The following is a 17,055-nucleotide window of genomic DNA, read 5'->3' as shown; positions in this document are numbered from 1 at the left end:
CGTCAGGCAGTAAAGGCGACTGATGAATCAGGAACAACCCTGCGACAATCTTTGAAGGACTATAACATCTACAGGCCATAAAAAAAGAATTGGCTTTGCTTGGCAAGAGGTTACGGCCGTCACCGTGAATGGGGTTTGGAAGAACCTTTCCCCACAGTTTTGTTCATGATTTTCGTGGATTTGAGAAGGTGGATGAGGAGTCCAAAGAGGTCTTCAGCAACCCAGAGACCCTCAGCGAGAAGCTGGAGCTAGATGTGCAAGAGGACGACTTCACTGAACTCCTTGCTGTGCAACACGAGGAGCTGACTAATGAAGACCTGATGGAATTGGAGGCCCAGAGAAAGGACGAAGAGAGACAGAGGAAGAAGAAGTAACTGAAGAACCAAAGAGATTCACGACGCAGGTAACGGCAAGGGGGTTCTCTGCATTTGAGGCGGCACTGGTAGTTTTTGAGGCACAGGACCTGAACGTACAACGAACGGTACACGAAGGTTGCAGCAGGCGTCAGCAATCCAGTGCCACCGTGTCATCTATGATAAGAAAAAAAGAGCTGCTACCCAGACATCGCTGGATCGTTTTTTCAACTGGGTAGATAGAATTGAATCCAGCAAGGAACCAGAACCTGTGCCATCAGCGTCAGGCGTGAGGGAAATTGCAGCTTGCCCTCCGTCTCCTATTGCTGACCATCCTTCAGCTCTACCATCTCCCACCTCCTCTCCCTCCTCCAGTCAGTAACTCTTCTTGCCTGTCACTCGATGCCAGCCCCTGGATGCCAGCTGTTGTACTGTACTACTGTACTTTTCACGGTACTGTACTGTAAGATTAAAAATGTTCTTTATTTTTTGTGTTTGTTTTTAATGTATTATTAGTGTGAAAAGTATTCTAAACCTATTATAGTACAGTACTATATAGCCGATTGTGTTAGCTGGGTACCTAGGCTAACTTTGCTGGACTTAACAAATTTAGACTTACGAATGCACTCTTGGAACGGAACTCGTTCGTATGCAGGGAACTTACTGTACTTGGAACATTTCTGTAGAGGAGAGTTGTCTGTCTGTCTGTCTGTCTACCTCAGTATGGACTCACGGCATCTATCCCATACTCTGAGTCACAATCCAACAACCATGTCAGGATCAGTGCTCCAGCCGGCAGGGTCCACCCCGATGACGGGGCTGTGTGGGGCACGGCCCACGTTCTCCTGAGTCCGCTGGGGCTGTGACTCCCCGCCAGGCCCCCCAGGACTTCCCTGCTCACACCTGCAGCCCCCAAGCCAGCAGGACGTGGAGAGCTGGGCCCTCGGGGTCTCCCTCTGTTCCCACTGGAGCATCACCAGCCCCCAGGTGGTGAAATGTGTGCCCTCAATCGCTAGCGTCTTACATCACTGTGGTAACGTTTGTTACAATTATTCAGTTGCCTTAGTTTCTGTCCCTCCAGGACAGCACCTCATGTGCAACCCTGTAACCTTGGGCTCCTCTTGGCAGTGAGAGCTCTTCAAACCTTGACTTGATGGTCTCGGTAGTTTTGAGGAGTACTGGGCAGATACTTTGGAGGATGCCCTTCGACTGGAATTTGATGTTTTTCTCATGATTAGCCTGGGGTTCTCAGTTTTTTTTTTTTTTTTTTTTTTAATGAGGATCTTGAATCAGATGCGTATGATTGATTGATTGATTGATTGATTGATTGATTTTGGCTGTGTTGGGTCTTCGTTTCTGTGCGAGGGCTCTCTCCAGTTGTGGCAAGCGGGGGCCACTCTTCATCGCGATGCGCGGGCCTCTCACCGTCGCGGCCTCTCTCGCCGCGGAGCACAGGCTCCAGACGCGCAGGCTCAGCAGTTGTGGCTCACGGGCCCAGCCGCTTCGCGGCATGTGGGATCTTCCCAGGCCAGGGCTCGAACCCGTGTCCCCTGCATTAGCAGGCAGACTCTCAACCACTGCGCCACCAGGGAAGCCCGGGGTTCTCAGTTTTGAGGTGGACCTATAACACTACATTTTTTTAATGTAAAAAGCTTGACCAAGCAAAGCAAAATGACACTAAAATATATTTTGCTTCATGATAAGGCTAGATTATTACTGATGTAATAACATCAATAACAAAAGTGTTAGCATTTAAAGTCAGGAGAATAAAGTAAAATACGATAAAATGCCATTGTTTCTCTACATTTGGTAAAACTTTTCGATGAGAGCACCATTTGTATTATTTACATTATGATGAAGCCTCAAATTGTACCTGAAGGAAGAAACGCATTGAAACAGAAAATAAGAGTATCTGGAGTTAAACCAAAAAGGAAAAACACCTAAAAAAACCAAAACCATTCAACAATAACAGGTTGTTTGGAATAACTTATTAAAATTCCTGAGAAGGCAAGTTCAAGCTCTCATTATTCAAAAGGTAACTGGGGCTAAGAAAGTATCGCAGTGTCCCACTGTTGGGTTATTGTATCCGTCCCCGGGGAGAAGTGTAACTGCAGAGTGTCACGCTGGCACCTGAGTCACTGGTCTATGAAAGCCACCCATCGTGGAATGACGTTACACCGTCCAATCACACGCTAACCCAGCATCACCCAAGGGAGCTACTGAAGAGTACTGCTGGGAAGGAGAAAGTATATGTGAAAGTGTTTCATCTGTGAAGGTCAACAGAACAACTTGGAAAATGCAACATCTCAGTTTACATGCAAACAGTTGTACGCTCTAGCTAGGAAAGCGTGGCAGCGCGTTTCTCTCTCTGCAAGCAGATCTGGTTACGCACCACCCCTGACAAGTCCTCACCATACCACAGCACAGCCAGCCCACACGCCGCGGCCCCTAGGAGTTTCACACCCTGGGATCCCGTGGACACTTCCTTTCCAAAGGCAGCTTCTGAACTCTGGGCCAGTGTCCTCGTGCCTGCCTCTGCTGGGCGCACGGCCCAGGTGGCCACTGAACTCCTACCCGCCTTTCTGTGTGGGCTGAATGGTGGCCCCCACAAGATACGTCCACCTGGAACGTCAGAACGCGACCTTATTTGGAACAAGGGTCTTTGGAGATGAGGTCACCCTGGATTATCAGGTTGGGCCCTAAATCCGATAACCAACGTCCTTACAAATGAGAGCGGACACAGACACAGGAGAAGGTCGATGGAGGCAGAGATCACAGTGATGCTGCCACGAGCCACGGGACGCCAGGGAGCACGAGCAACCACCAGAAGCCGGGACAGATTCTCCCCGGAGCCTCCAGACGGGACCAGCCCTGCGGACCCCCTGAGCTCGGACGTCTGGCCTCCCGAGTGTGGGAGAATAAAGTTCCGTTGTTCCAAGCCACTGGGTTTGTGGCACTTTGTCATGGCGGCCTCAGGAGCCTCCTCCGCCTCCCAAGTTCAGTTCACAGGCCCCGTGCACCTTCCCCAAAGGCCCTCAAGGCACCAGCACCCCTCCCTCCACTGTGAACTCCCCCGCTAGCGCTTCGTGACTGACGCCCTTTCGGAGCCCTGACGTGCCTTGTGCCAAAGCTATAGATCTGCTTTACACGGCAGCTTCTGAGGCAGCAGATGGGTCCCCAGAAAGTTCCTCACGGGTGTCAGGACAAGCTCATGCCTGCTATATTGTATGCCACTGAAAGACACATCCATGAAAGGCAGGGGCCATGGTAATGATTCAATCCCCATCTTAGAGAGCTGAGAGTGCAAGGATGAGAGGCGTCCTAAAACAAAATTTACACATTGCCCAAATGTCACTAAAAACACCGCAACCAAAAAAAAACTAACTCCTTATTTCCAATCCTGTAATTTTAACTTAACGTAAGGCATTTCATTGTAATTCCACAAAGAAAAAGATTATCAATAGGTTAGTTATTTTAAAATTTGTCTTTTATGCTTTATTCTATATTTAGAAACATAAGTTTACTATATTCATATAGTATCTTTTCTTTTTAGAAAACCATTTAAAATAGTTAAGCAAGAAATAAGCAAAAAGGGGAATATGGAAGTTAAAAGTATATGGAGGGCTTCCCTGGTGGCGCAGTGGTTGAGAATCCGCCTGCCAATGCAGGGGACACGGGTTCGAGCCCTGGTCTGGGAAGATCCCACATGCCGCGGAGCAACTAGGCCCGTGAGCCACAACTACTGAGCCTGCGCGTCTGGAGCCTGTGCTCCTCAACAAGAGAGGCCGCGATAGTGAGAGGCCCGCGCACCGCGATGAAGAGTGGCCCCCGCTCGCCGCAACTAGAGAAAGCCCTCGCACAGCAACGAAGACCCCACACAGCCATAAATAAATAAATAAATAAATTTAAAAAAAAAAAAAAAAGAAAAAGTTTAAAAGTATATGGAAAAGATTAAACTCTCATATACATATGTTTTCTTAAAGTGCTTAGAAACATGAATATTAACAAAGTCAAAGCTTAAATATAATTTTACAGGACTTACAAGGTAGCAGAATAAATGAAGTGCATTAGATTTTTTTCCTTTCCATGCTTTTTGCATTTGGTTCTGTGTGTGCTGGGGGCAAAAGTGTCCACTGAAGAGGGAGATGCGTGTGCTCTGCTAGATAAGGGGGCAAAGAGTTACTAAGAAAGAGGGAAAAGCGCAGGTAAGTAAAGGCACAAAGCTTCCCCAATTAGACAGCTCAAAGTTAGTTGCAATAAATGCCTAAGGAATGCCACAGACCCGACAAGGCTGTGACCTTGAAATGACAGGGATCCCCATCCATTTTAAAATGGCTTTGGGTTTAATTCTATGAACCACAGCCAATGTTTCCTCTTTTTCAGGAAACAGAACCCAATTACTGTACTAAGCCAAAGCAGCAGAGAGGACCAAGGTTAACTCACAGGGATCCAGCCCCCAGCGGGGTAAGGAACACCTTGATGACGGTGATGCCAGGAACAACAGGCGGCCACCCCAGCCCACTTCTTTTTTTTAAGATGTTTTTTTCTTTACTGTGGTAAAAGTCACATAATGTAAAACATACTACTGTAACCATATCTAACAGTACAGTTCAGTGGCACTAAGTACAGTCACACTGTTGTGCAACTCTCACCATCATCCACCTCCCAAATTTTTCACCTTCCTAAACTGAAACTCTGTCCCCATTAAACACTAACTCCCCAGTCCCCCTGCCCACCTGCCCACCTCCCCGGCCCCTGGCATCTACCAGTGCGCTTTCTGACTCTATGATTTGACTCTTCTAGGTACCTCGTATAAGTGGAATCAAACAGTATGTGTCTGCATCTAACGCTTATTGGAATGCATTTCTAAGGTTAACTTAATACGTGTCCTGTAAACAGGCTGTACCTTCTTTTTCCCCCCCGTGCTATAGTACCTTCTTTTTTCCCCCTGTGCTATTCAGTAGGCCCTCACCAGCCATCTACTTCATACACAGCAGTGTACATATGTCAGTCCCCACTTCTGTCAAACACGCTTTCAGCAATATAAAGGAGTTTCCTTCTCCCTCTAGCTTAATAAGGATTTTGTAAAAGGAACATATGTTGAATTTTATCAGTTGCTATTTCAGCATCTACTTAGATGACCAGAGGTTTCTCTCCTTTAATCTGCTGACATTAACTCCTCGGTGGGTTTCTTAACAAACTGCAGCCCTGCATTTCTAGGACAAAACCTTGTTTGGTCACAGGAGACCGCATGGCTCAGCCTGCTGATGTTTTTGTAGGAGTCCTGCCCATATTTTAAATGCCAGGTTCATCATCTGTTTTCTTCTTTGTGTGCTGTCCTCTGGTTCTGATGTCAGGATCGAGCGAGCTTCACAGAAGGAGCTGGGAAGCCGCCCTCCTTCCCTAAGCCCTAAAATAGTTCAGATGACCTAGGCCTTAACTGTTCCTTGAAGGTTCTACAGAATTAACCCATCAACAGGCTGAATACCAGGCCTCTTCTGCAGGGGCAGAGGAAGGGCGAGGACCTTTCATTACTTGAAAAGACCCCAAAGCCTTTATTGAGGTAATTCACATCCATACTGTTCACCCATTTAAAGTGTACAATTCAATTAATTACTTTTTAATTTCTTCTGTGGTGATTAATTACTTTTTAATTTCTTCTCTGGTGTGGTGACTGGTGAAAGTTAACCAAGAAAATACGAACTTGTAAAATTTACTCAAAAGTGATTGAAAAGATTTTAAAATATATTGATATAGTTTGATATATTCAGATTTCTTTTAATGTTATTTTCTAAATCTCTGCATTTATAATTAAGAAGCCCCTCTTATTTCTAATACTTTGCGTTTTCACTCATTTTTTTCCTTGAACAGACTTGACACAGGTTTATCCACTTAATTGGTCTTTTCCAAGAATTAAGCTTTTGCTTTTGTTGAGCAAGACTACTTTCTGATTGCTGTCATTTCAGGAGCATTTTAGGGGGGAGGAGAGGGGAATGAACACATTCACACATTCAGCAAACCATCCTGACTCACAATGTGGCAGCCCAGCTCAGTGCATCAGGCAGGTGCACTGAAGACTGGCTTGTCACCACGTCGCCACGTCCCCACCAGCGTGCTGCAGTTTTGTCATTTGGACACAGTGCAGTTCGGAGGCATCCTGACTCATTTCAGTTACCAGCGCTTAAACAGATGTCCGTAAATGCACGCACATCTTTGGGGTTCAGCAATACAACGGATCTTTCTGCTGTGGGCCCCTGTCTGCCTCTAATACAGCACGTTATCGTTCTTACAACATGCGTAAGTGCTGTTCAAATCAAAATACGAAAAATGATTTGCAGAGTACGGCACTAACAATATACGATTCCCTGAGAAACTCACGGGCCTGGGTCCTTTCCTCAGGTACGTCAGGGAGCAGGCCAGTCTTCTCCAACGGGAACTCTAGGACTTCCAGGCTCCAGGGGGAGCGAGTGCAGAAGAAAGAACAGGGCAGATCTAGACCAAACCTGTATGAGAATTGTCATCACCTTCTGTGTGACGTTGAGCAAATTCCTTCATCCCCTTGGCCTGAATCTCTTCATTCGTAAAATGGGGATAACACCATCTTTCTTGCAGAGTGATTCTGACGAATTGGGGATAAATAAACTCAAACATTCAATCACAAATGCTGTCCACTGGGTGGTACGTACGATATTCACGTGGGGAAAAGTCTGACGGTGCAGACACCGAAGCCATCACTAGCCAAATGGCTGTCGCCGGATGATGCACTAACGGTGGCTTGATTTTAAGTTTGTGCTCAGTTGCCTTTCTGGTCCTTTCTAGGGTCATCATCATAGTTACACTTGTAGAGACTGCACTACACAGCAGGTACTCAAGTGACTGTTACATTCAGGTTACTTAATGCATGTATAATCCTATTAGCTAGCGGCTATTGTTGTTTCCTACTTATACTTGAAGAAACTGAAGCTTGAAAGAACTTGCCTAAGGTCTCACAGCTGTTAAGTAGAAGAAATGGGACTCCAGTCTGGGTCTGACTCATGCTCTTAATTACATGACACTAATTATATATGCAACTTAAGGGGGGGGACATGCCACATGTGTAAGCATCAAAGCTAGAGGAGTCACTGTGAAAAGAGCCAAACAAAGGTAAAAATAAACACGTGAGAATGTGGACCTGGACATTCTTGAGGAGGTCTTAATGAAACAACTACACATTCCATAGTGTGTGGTCTATAAAATAACAACTTATTGGTAGCAACTTACTGTTAGAAACAAATGATCGAAGTACGACCTAAGATAAAATAAACCAGGTAATGACAAAGCTCCGAAGCCTCGGTGGTGTGACATAAACCCAGATACAGAGGAAACAGCTCAAAGTGGGGCACGAGCAACAAATTAAAAGATTTAAAAGTGACTAAAATTTGACCAGAAGGTTCCCAAATTAGTTTCCTCCCCAAAATGACTCTCCTCCTATCCGAATTAAGCTAGACTTCTTTTCCCCTAATACCAGTGCAAGTGCGATCACAGCCACAAAAGAAAGATCTAAAAGACTTTTTCCCCAGGCACCAGATTTTGCAAGCAAGTCATCGCGTTTCTATCCGCTGTTACTGCCTCTGAGTTGTTCAGCCACTGGACACAGTCTATTTTGACCTCACACTTGGGAGGAGAAGCCTCGGTGCATCTGGGAGGTACATGCGGGTCATCTTACAGCTACCTTGTCACTACTCTTTGATTAGCACACATAAACTTGGCAAGTGGATTTCCTCTCATTGCCTTTAAGTAGAAATGCCTTATTTCGTTATAAGAAATAACATTAACCACTGAAGTACACTGAGCCCATGTGCCAGAGTAAAAGGTAAAGCTCCAAAAAAAATACGTGTGTTCACGTATGTGACAAGTATTTACTGAAACTAGGTCTTAGTCATCATCGTATCTTTGAGACCTGGCAAGTAGTTAAGTTTTCAGTCCCCATCGTCACAGAGCTTCCACAATGGCAGAGAAACATGAATAAATGCCTTTCACCTTAACAGCCCCATCAGCCATGAGGGATCATGAGATGATATGTGAAGGCCTGTCTGGGGCTTCCAGAAAGTCACTTTTCCCGAGGAAGTGACATGTAGGCTGAGACCTGAAGAAAACTAGCAGGTGGCCAAGAGGACAGGGAAGAACAATCCAGGGAGAGGGAACAGCCTGTGCAAAGTTCAGCAGGCACGGAGGAACAAGGCCAGGAGGAGGGAGGTGCACGGTGAGGCGGGCAGAGGGAAGACGGAGGTTAAGTCTGGGCTCCAGCCTAAAGGCAAAGGAAAGTCAGAGAAGGCTTTTAAGCATGGAAGTGACACGATCAGATCCATGTTTTTAAAAATATCTCTAATTGCAGCACGTCAAGTTGATTGGAGGGGGCCAGAGTAGATGCTGGAGAGACTAGGCTGTTTAATAGTCAATAGAAAGGTGATGATGGCGGAGACAGGTAGGTATTCAGGAGGTGAAAGTGAGAGGACAGACCGCTTGGGTGTGGGAGAGTGAGAGAGCCATGGCTCAACGTCATTCTTGTTAAAAAACAAAACAAAAAACCAGGTGAACGTCGTAGCACTTACTGAATCCGGTTGGGGGGAAAAAGAAAGAGGCGAGAGGGAGGAGCAGGAGGACAGACCAGAGAGACGGTGCGATGACTCAGGCAGAGACACCCAATGGGCAACCGAATACTCAGAAGAGAGATCTGGCCGCAGATACCTATTTGGGCATCATCAGTTATTACAGCATCGTGGTAATTAAACCCTGGGCAACAGGCAGGTGGTAACTGGAGCCATGCAAGTGAGGGAGACTGTCTAGGGGAGAGCACAGGAGGAGAAGACAAGTGGCTTCGGGAAGAGCCAGGAGCAAGTCCCATAGCTAATGTTCAAATGTATGGCTTGTGAATTAGCCCTCACTCCACCTGCTACCACAAAACAACACAGAACGGAAAAGGAAAAAGGGTAAGAACCATCAAGGAAACAACGGGCGGAAAGGTACGGGGAGCACACCGGGAGCGTCCCGTGGGAGAAGGGAGCAGAGGTCACCTCTGGTGACGGCTACTCACAGCTCAAAATGAGAAGAGGATTAAGTGTCCACTGGAGTTTGCAAAATGGAGCCGTGAGTGACCAACTCAGGGAATTTGGGTGGAGTGGCGGAAATGGGCTGAAGAAGGAATGGGAAGTGAGGAAATGGAAAGAGGGTTTCCAGATAAGGGATTATTTCATGTCGGTTACGAAGACCGGCTCAGAGCCTGGGCTGCAAGTCTAAAGCCTGTGTGTGAAACCTGGTGACCCCACCTTCCCAGATACGCCCCCCGTGGTCACTTATTTAACCTCCCACCGTCTTAATCTCCTCCTCTATAAACAGGGATGATAAAAATATTTACCCCTTAAGAGTTGTTTTGAGGATGAGATGAGATAAACGTAAAGGATTTAGAACAGTGCCTCAATATACTTAACATACGCCGGTTACTATAATCATAGAAAAAGGACACAAATTCTTCCAATAAATTCCAAATGTTTTGTGGTACCAAAATTTTCCCACTTTAAAATTCACAGGTAAAATGTGAAGCCACAGGGGTCCTGGTATAACAACTCTGCAAGGGCTCTGCCCACCCCACGCAGAGCTGCAGGGTGGAAACACCCCGGCCGGCCGTGGAGCAGACCGTCTGACTCGCTGGCCTGGATTCCTGCCAGCTGCCTGCTGGGGCTGCCGAGCGCTCGCGAGGAGCAGGCAGAGCCAGTCCCGAGCGGGAAGGTCGTGGAGGTCCCTTCATCGTGCAGATGACTCAGCGCGGCCTTGGCTCCCGATGACTTCCCAGGAGAAGTGAAGCCTGGTGAAGCCCGGCGGCAGGTCCCACTTTTGGATCCTCAAACCCTGCTGTGCACTCCCCTCTCGTTTAAAATAGGCGGGGGTCTTAACATGTCAGATAACAAAACCTCCGCAGCCTATAAAACAACTACTCTATCTTATCAAATCTAAGATACCATCAAACGTGAAGCCTGACTTTAAAATGTGTACCTAAAGTCTGCTAAATAGGGCAAGCTTTCAAATACGGGGTCAGCCAGAGCAGAAAATGTTTAATTGTAAACATTTCATAAAGCTGTAACTATTTTTATAATCAAGAAACAATAAACCTCTTCTCTAAGATAAGTATGCAAGCTCAGTAGGGAAGGAAAGAGTCTGGATGATAGATTATCAGAGCCTTCTAATACTACGAGATGATCGGCCAGCAACCAAACCGCGATCACAAACCTGTCACCACCAGAGGTCAGTACCCCTCACACTACAGTCAATAAGCCAAGTGGACCCAGCTGAGCCTCACTTATCAAAGCTAAGTGATAAGGGGATACTTTAAAAGGTTCCACAAATTCACAGGAAGACATTCTCCCTTAAGTAAGTTAGAGCAGTGTTTCTCAAACTTTTTTTCATTATCCACACCCCCCCCCCCAGCCTTTCTATACATTCCCCCTTCAACTGTCCTACCCCCATGAAACTTTAATACCACAGATACACTGTATATCCATTCAGGGGCCCTCTGGAGAGCCAGAAACCACTGTAATAGCTAAGATTTTCTGTCCCCCAACAAGAACCAATCTTTGCTCACTTCAGGGCAATATCCTCCAGTTGAGAATGAACAAGTTAGAGTGAATGCACATTTCTGGTTTATTGTAGAGCGGGGTGCTGGTTGCTTTAGGTCGTATTTTCAAGCTGGAAGGAAAAGTACAAGTTCACCAATGCTGGGCTCTGTTCTACCGAGAAAACCCACAATGACAACGGCAACAAAACAAGCAAGCAACGAACGCCCCAAGAGACAAGGATTATTCAAGAATACAGCTACTTCATTACAGACCTGGGCCTACAATTCAAAGTTCCTTGACTGAAAAATAATGCTTTCCCCTCGCTTGTACTTCTTCCCCCCACTTCTTCCCTATTCTTGATCGTGCAGACTAGCTTGACCAGTCTTGCTAGGAAAATGAGTTTGGAGGCAAGTTCTGAAAAGCTTATCCTTTGGGAAATGCCATGCGGGTGAGGAAGGAACAGCTCGGACAGAAAGGACCGCCTGGACTGAAGGAAGCAGGCAGGGGGTGAGGGGAGAGGGGACAGGTGACTGGGAAGAAGTGGGATGGACCAACCACCGCGACTTGCTGAAAGCCCGAGGAAACTGGCGAGTCTGGCGGGTCTGCGACAGCTGGAATGCCAAGAAGAAAGCGGTGACACAGGCAGTTCCCAGGGGCCGTAAAGTTCTTGAGGTAGTGCCAGAATTACAGACTTATTAATCATGAATAAATTTCTGAATACTCATCTACTTGAGAAAGCACTCACTGGCTGCGTTGAGGTGCTTACGAAGGTGCTGGGCCCTGTGGTTAAATAAGTTCAAGATGGTTAATCTTGATAAAAACAAACAGGTGTGACTGATACAATTAAACACTTGAAACGCGAACACATAAAGTGACTGCTATGGGCTAGGCACTGCTCGCATCACTTTGCAGATACCGAATCATTTCATCCTCCCATCGTTCCCATAAAGGAAACATAAACACTGAATGTAGTCATTGAGATACCAAAACGCCGCTGAGCACCTACGACGTGCCACCGTTATCACCTGCTGGGAAGAGAAAGATGGATTATGGAGAAGTACAGAAGGGCTTTAGGGAGGGGCCTCGGAGACGGTGAGACTTGGGCTGAGCCGTGATGCAGTAAGGTTGGCAGGTGGAGAAAGGGAGCAAGAGAAGGTCTTACCCTCCAAAGGATGTACACCCTCAGGCACCGAGACCACGAAGGGTCACAGAACAGGGGTCTGGCCAACTCTGCCTGTGGGCCAAATCTGGCCTCTTTCTGTAAATAAAGTTTGACTGGAACGCAGCCCTGCCACTTGGACCGCGTTGCTGCTTTGCTGCTGCACGGGCAGGCTGAGTAGTCTTGACAGGGACGGAGACCGAGACCATCTGGCCCTTTACAGAAAAAGTTTGCCCGTGCCTGTTCTAGAGCCTTATTATTCAGAGCAGGGTCTGTGAAGCAGCGGCAGCAGCACTTGGGAGCTTAGCAGAAATGCAGACTCCCAGGTCCCACCCCAGACCCACAGAATTAGAATCTGCCTTTTAGAAAGCTCTCTGGCGGTGCTTATGCACAGAAAGCCCTCTGATCATTGGTGTGTACGGCCGGGATGAGGCGGTGAGGCTGCAGATGAAGAGACGTCTGCGTGTATTCTATATATAGACCCAGGAAAGTGGTAAAGATTTTCCCGTAAAGGAGTGGTGCTGTCAATTCACGCTCTGGAAAGGTCCCTCTGTCAGGGTGCGATGGTAGGAAGAAGTGGGTGGGCAGCTGGTGTCAGAACCCAGGCAAAAGAGGACCTGGACAACACATGGGAGACAGAGGCACAATTTCTTCGTTCTTCCCAGAAGCAAATAACGTTTTAAGAGATTACGCCAACTTCACTAATGCCTTTCTAAAGAACAGAGTATCTGTTAGAATTTATTAGGAAAGAGAAAAAGACTTGGTAACAAAAATATCAGCAATCACGTGTTTCCATGTATACCAAATGCATCCCCATCTAAGGAAAGCATCCAGATCGCAATGCACAAATGATGACACCAAGTGAATAAGAAGGAAGCTGGAAGATTAAATGAGGACCTATTCAACAGCTATGTATCAATATTATGTAGGCTGCTAACACATCAGCTCACAGGATACTATGTAAAGGTGTAATGTCCTACTGTTAGGACTTATTGTTCCCCCGAATAAATGTAAGATTCTGCTTGATATTCAGTTTTTCCGTATTTTGGATGAATAAGCAATCTAAAGTTCAAAAGAAACAAAGCAGCACTTTAGACAACCACGCCAACACTACCCCTTCCAGCTTGGCTAACAGCTTCCAAGCAACTGCTTTTTAACATTTTGCCTCCTTAAGAATCTAGAAAAATTTGACAGGGTAATTTGTGTGATTCAGTATGCTTTAAAGTAATGACAGCAATATAGATAAAAACAGATGGGTGAAAATGGGAAAGTCCTTTTCTTAGATGCTTAGGTTTAGTATTTTATATTCATTCCCTTGGCAGAAACAATGCAAAAAAAATAAGGCATCGAGATATTTCTCAAATATCTGCTTTGAGAAGTGCAACATAATTAAATTAATAAATCTCAAGTAAGGAAAAAAACTCCATCAAACCTGTACTGAGAAAAATCTCTGTGGACGATTCATTAATAAAAAGCTTAAAAAGTCCATGAGTTCAGTACAATGGTAAATGGCACTTAAACAGTAACAGTACCTAACATTTACTAAGTGCTTACTGTGGATTTACATTGTACTAAATACCTTTACATGGATTATCTCATTTAATCCTCAAAACACCCTGATATTAGCTCCACCTTATGAATGGGAAAACTAAGGCACAGGGAGGTTAAGTAACTTGTCCAAGGTCACACAGCTTAATAAGAAGTCAAGATACGGTCTGAAGCTGGGCCTATGCTCTAAACCGTAACTGTGGCACCTCTCCGGTAGCATCTGCTCTCTACTTTCCTTTGCCCCCAGGTGAATCTGCAAAATGATTAAATGCAATGGACTCTCATTGTTACTGAAATCAGGGACAAAGAAAACTCTATGATTTAGATATTCAAAGTCTTAACGAAAGGGGGGCACACCATACTGCCCTGTGGACAGTGCCCCAGATTTGACCTGCAATATAATAAAATCACGGAATAATGAGGTGGATTCGAACGAACACACTGGATTATTTTTCAGTAGGACAGTAGGACAGAACGCAAATGAAGCCCTAGTAAAATTCTGAAATGTATCATGTAACTGCTTGTTAATAATAAATATGGCGGCAGACTTTTAATGATAATTACTGTGAACACGTTATCTTCTGGCTAACATGTCTGTGAAATGCGGGAACTCTAAAACATAAAATAAACGTAGGCACTGGCCTGATACTGTCGGCTTAACGTTCTCATATTGGTCGTGCATGCTTATTTAAGTAATTGCCTGACTGTAAATAAACGGAAGTATTAAAGTAAAGTTGGCAGAAGGCACAGCATCCACCTGGCACATGCTTTGTTCCAGGAGCTTTATTCCATCAATACTCTTGGAAAAAAGAGAAGTCACTAAACGAATAATGGAAAAACACAAGATAGTGTGGAGGTCTTTTAAATTCCTCAAATTGTCAAACATCTTATACAAAGTTCTTTTTAGACTTTGAACTCATCATATCCCATTTTCAATACTAATTCTGCCAAAGAACAAGCTCATTCCCTTCAAATTTTAACAGTTTCAAAATAAGATCCAGGTAAAAGCTCATCATAATCCACGTTAAATATTCATTTTGCCAAAGAACAAACTCATGCCCCCACATTTTAACAGCTTCAAAATAAGATCCAGGTAAGAAGAAGAAAACGGGGCAGGAAAAGGAAAAAAACCGAGTGAGCGAAGAGAAGACAGGAACGATGGAATGACAGGATCACCTGAACTCAAAACCAATTCGCTAAGCCGCCACCGCTTTTCCTATTGAACTTTCCCTATCAAGACAAGAAGACACACCCTGCTGGTGGTATTTTCACAAGTCCAGATAAGGGAACCAGTGTGTGTTATTTAAAGGAATGGACCACAGGCATAATCTGGGGGTCACCCCTACATGTACGGTGGCCTTACAAACAATTACTACTGCACGTCACCTTGCTCTCATTCGAGTTCGACTTGTAAGGACAAAAGGACCGACCATCCGTGTGGATGGCCGGGTTGCGGGCTCCCCTTAGAAGCCAGCGAGATTTCGCCACCGAAAGGCACCCGCGGCCACTGCAGACACGCTCTGCCGGCTCCGCGTTTCCACCGCCAGCCCCCGCAGGGCGCGCCGCCCGAAGCCGGACGGGCGGTGGGCGGCTGGGTCCCGCGGCCTCTGGGGCGTGAACCCCGGCTGTCCCCGCGCCCCGGCCCCTCCGGGCCCCCGGCGGAGACATGGAAGCGCGTTCCAGCGGGGGGCACTCACCTTCTTCCTCCAACTCGAATTTCTCCAGCATGCCGGCTTCCGCGGGTCCCGGGGCCGCCGCCAGCGCCGCCTGAGGAGGAGGAGGAGAGGGATCAGCATGCGCTCGGCCGCGCTCGTCCCCGGCCGCGCGGGCGGGGGCGCGGGGACGCGGGGGGTGGCGCGCGGGGGCGGAGGGCGGGGGTGCCGGGGACACAGGGGCGCGGCGGAGGCCGCGGGGGGCCGCAGGGCCGGGGGGGCGGTGGTGCGAACGCGGGGGGCGGGGCCGAGCGGCCAGGGGGCGGGTGTAGGCGGGCGAGCGGTTGGGGGCGCGGGGGCGGGACGAGGGCGACTGGGGGAGGTGCAGGGAGGCGGGCGGGGAGCGTGTGGGGGTGGGGTGGGGGCGGGGGCACGGAGGCGGTTTCTGCGGCTCCGCGGAGCGCTCCGGCCTTGCTCCGCGCCGGGTCGCTGGGAGGAGGGGCCTCCCGGGCGGCTGGCGGGGCGGGGGGCGGCGCGGCGCGGCCCGGCCCGGCCCGCCTGCACGGCACAGAACGGGCGGCGCGGCCCAGCCTCCGGCCCACCCTCGCCCCAGGCCGCAGGTGGCGCGGGCCGCGGCCTAACCTGCCGCCCCTCCCCGAGTGGAACGGCCCGCTCCCGGCCTCCCCCCGGCGCCTCGCGCGTTGGTATGGACCGGCGAGATGGAACCGTGGGACGAGGACCCCGAGGAGCCAGGGGCTGGCTCGCTCGAGGGCGGCCGGGGCGCCCCCCTCCGGCCGCATCCCTCCTTCCCGCCAGGGCCGCCGACCGGCCATTAGCAGAGGCCCGTTTTCTTATCCTTGCCTCGTCCTCCCATCCCACCGCTCACATCCGCTCACCTTCCCCCGCCACCCACGGCAGCGCGTCCCTGCAGGTTTAACCTGCGCAGGTGTGGTCTCGGCCAGCCCGGGGGTGGGGCACGAGGGGAATCGCTGCCAGGTGGGGGTGCGGTGGGCGGGGCGACGTGCCAGGGAGAGGGGAATGGAGGCTGCAGGACCCCAGGGGGAGATGACCCCAAAGGCCGGGGGCGGGGTCGCGGGGAGTGGATGAGGGAGTGATTGCTTGCTTTTCTTTTTAAAGTTAAAACTAAATTGCCCATCCCTTTCCCCTAATAAAAATTTTGTTCCGTGGAATATACGTACTGCAGATGCACTGTGTCGCTATCACTTTTACCTAGCCATGGAACTCTTTCATGAGCTTCCTCTCTTCATTTCGGGAGCCACTGCCAAAAGCACATACAAATCTAAATCTGGCCCTGGCCACTCCTGTCACCCTGGATCTGGGTATCTGAGACTCTCCAATCGCCAACTCAGGTTGGCAGGCAGCGAGACTGGCAGCCGAGAGCTTCCTGGAAGAGCAGGGTAACCAGAGAGGGGACAGGCACCCCATGCCGTGAGGCCCTCCTGTGTTACAGGCAATGACTGCCCCAGGTGCAGGGGGCCCTTAGCTCACTGCAGAGTGCAAGGGCCCTGATAAAGAGATTAGCTCCCCAGGGCTGATTAAGGCTGTGAAGCCCCGCCCCCACCAAAGGAACTTGGTTCTGTCACTCTTGCAAGCCTAGCCTGGAGGAGGAAGTACTTAAATTTCCTTTATGCTTTCTTTTTGCTCTGTCATCTCAGTTGGGCCAATACCCAAGTCTTTTTTTTTGGTCATGCCATGTGGCATGAGGGATCTTAGTTCCCCAACCAGGGGTCAAG

The 17,055-nt window shown here is 48.3% G+C and overlaps 1 protein-coding gene across 12 annotated transcripts in view; it reads right to left on the bottom strand.

Annotated features, from left to right (window-relative positions):
- PRKAG2 (protein kinase AMP-activated non-catalytic subunit gamma 2) overlaps positions 1–17,055 on the bottom strand; it is a 284,819-nt gene that overhangs the window by 48,896 nt on the left and 218,868 nt on the right. For 10 of the 12 annotated variants that reach the window (XM_007165414.3, XM_007165415.3, XM_007165417.3 and 7 more), the window contains one exon: positions 15,347–15,416. The exons of 1 other annotated variant lie outside the window; for it this stretch is intronic. In XM_007165414.3, the coding sequence (XP_007165476.1) occupies positions 15,347–15,416 (70 nt within the window). Of the gene's footprint in view, positions 1–15,346; positions 15,588–17,055 lie in introns of those variants that run through there. One more of the 12 variants, XM_028165962.2, reaches the window with a different exon arrangement.

The sequence above is a fragment of the Balaenoptera acutorostrata genome, chromosome 7 (assembly GCF_949987535.1).
Source record: "Balaenoptera acutorostrata chromosome 7, mBalAcu1.1, whole genome shotgun sequence".
NCBI classification, from domain to species: Eukaryota; Metazoa; Chordata; class Mammalia; order Artiodactyla; family Balaenopteridae; genus Balaenoptera; species Balaenoptera acutorostrata.
Note: the sequence above shows the minus strand (reverse complement) of the source record. Positions and strands in the feature narration are given on the sequence as shown.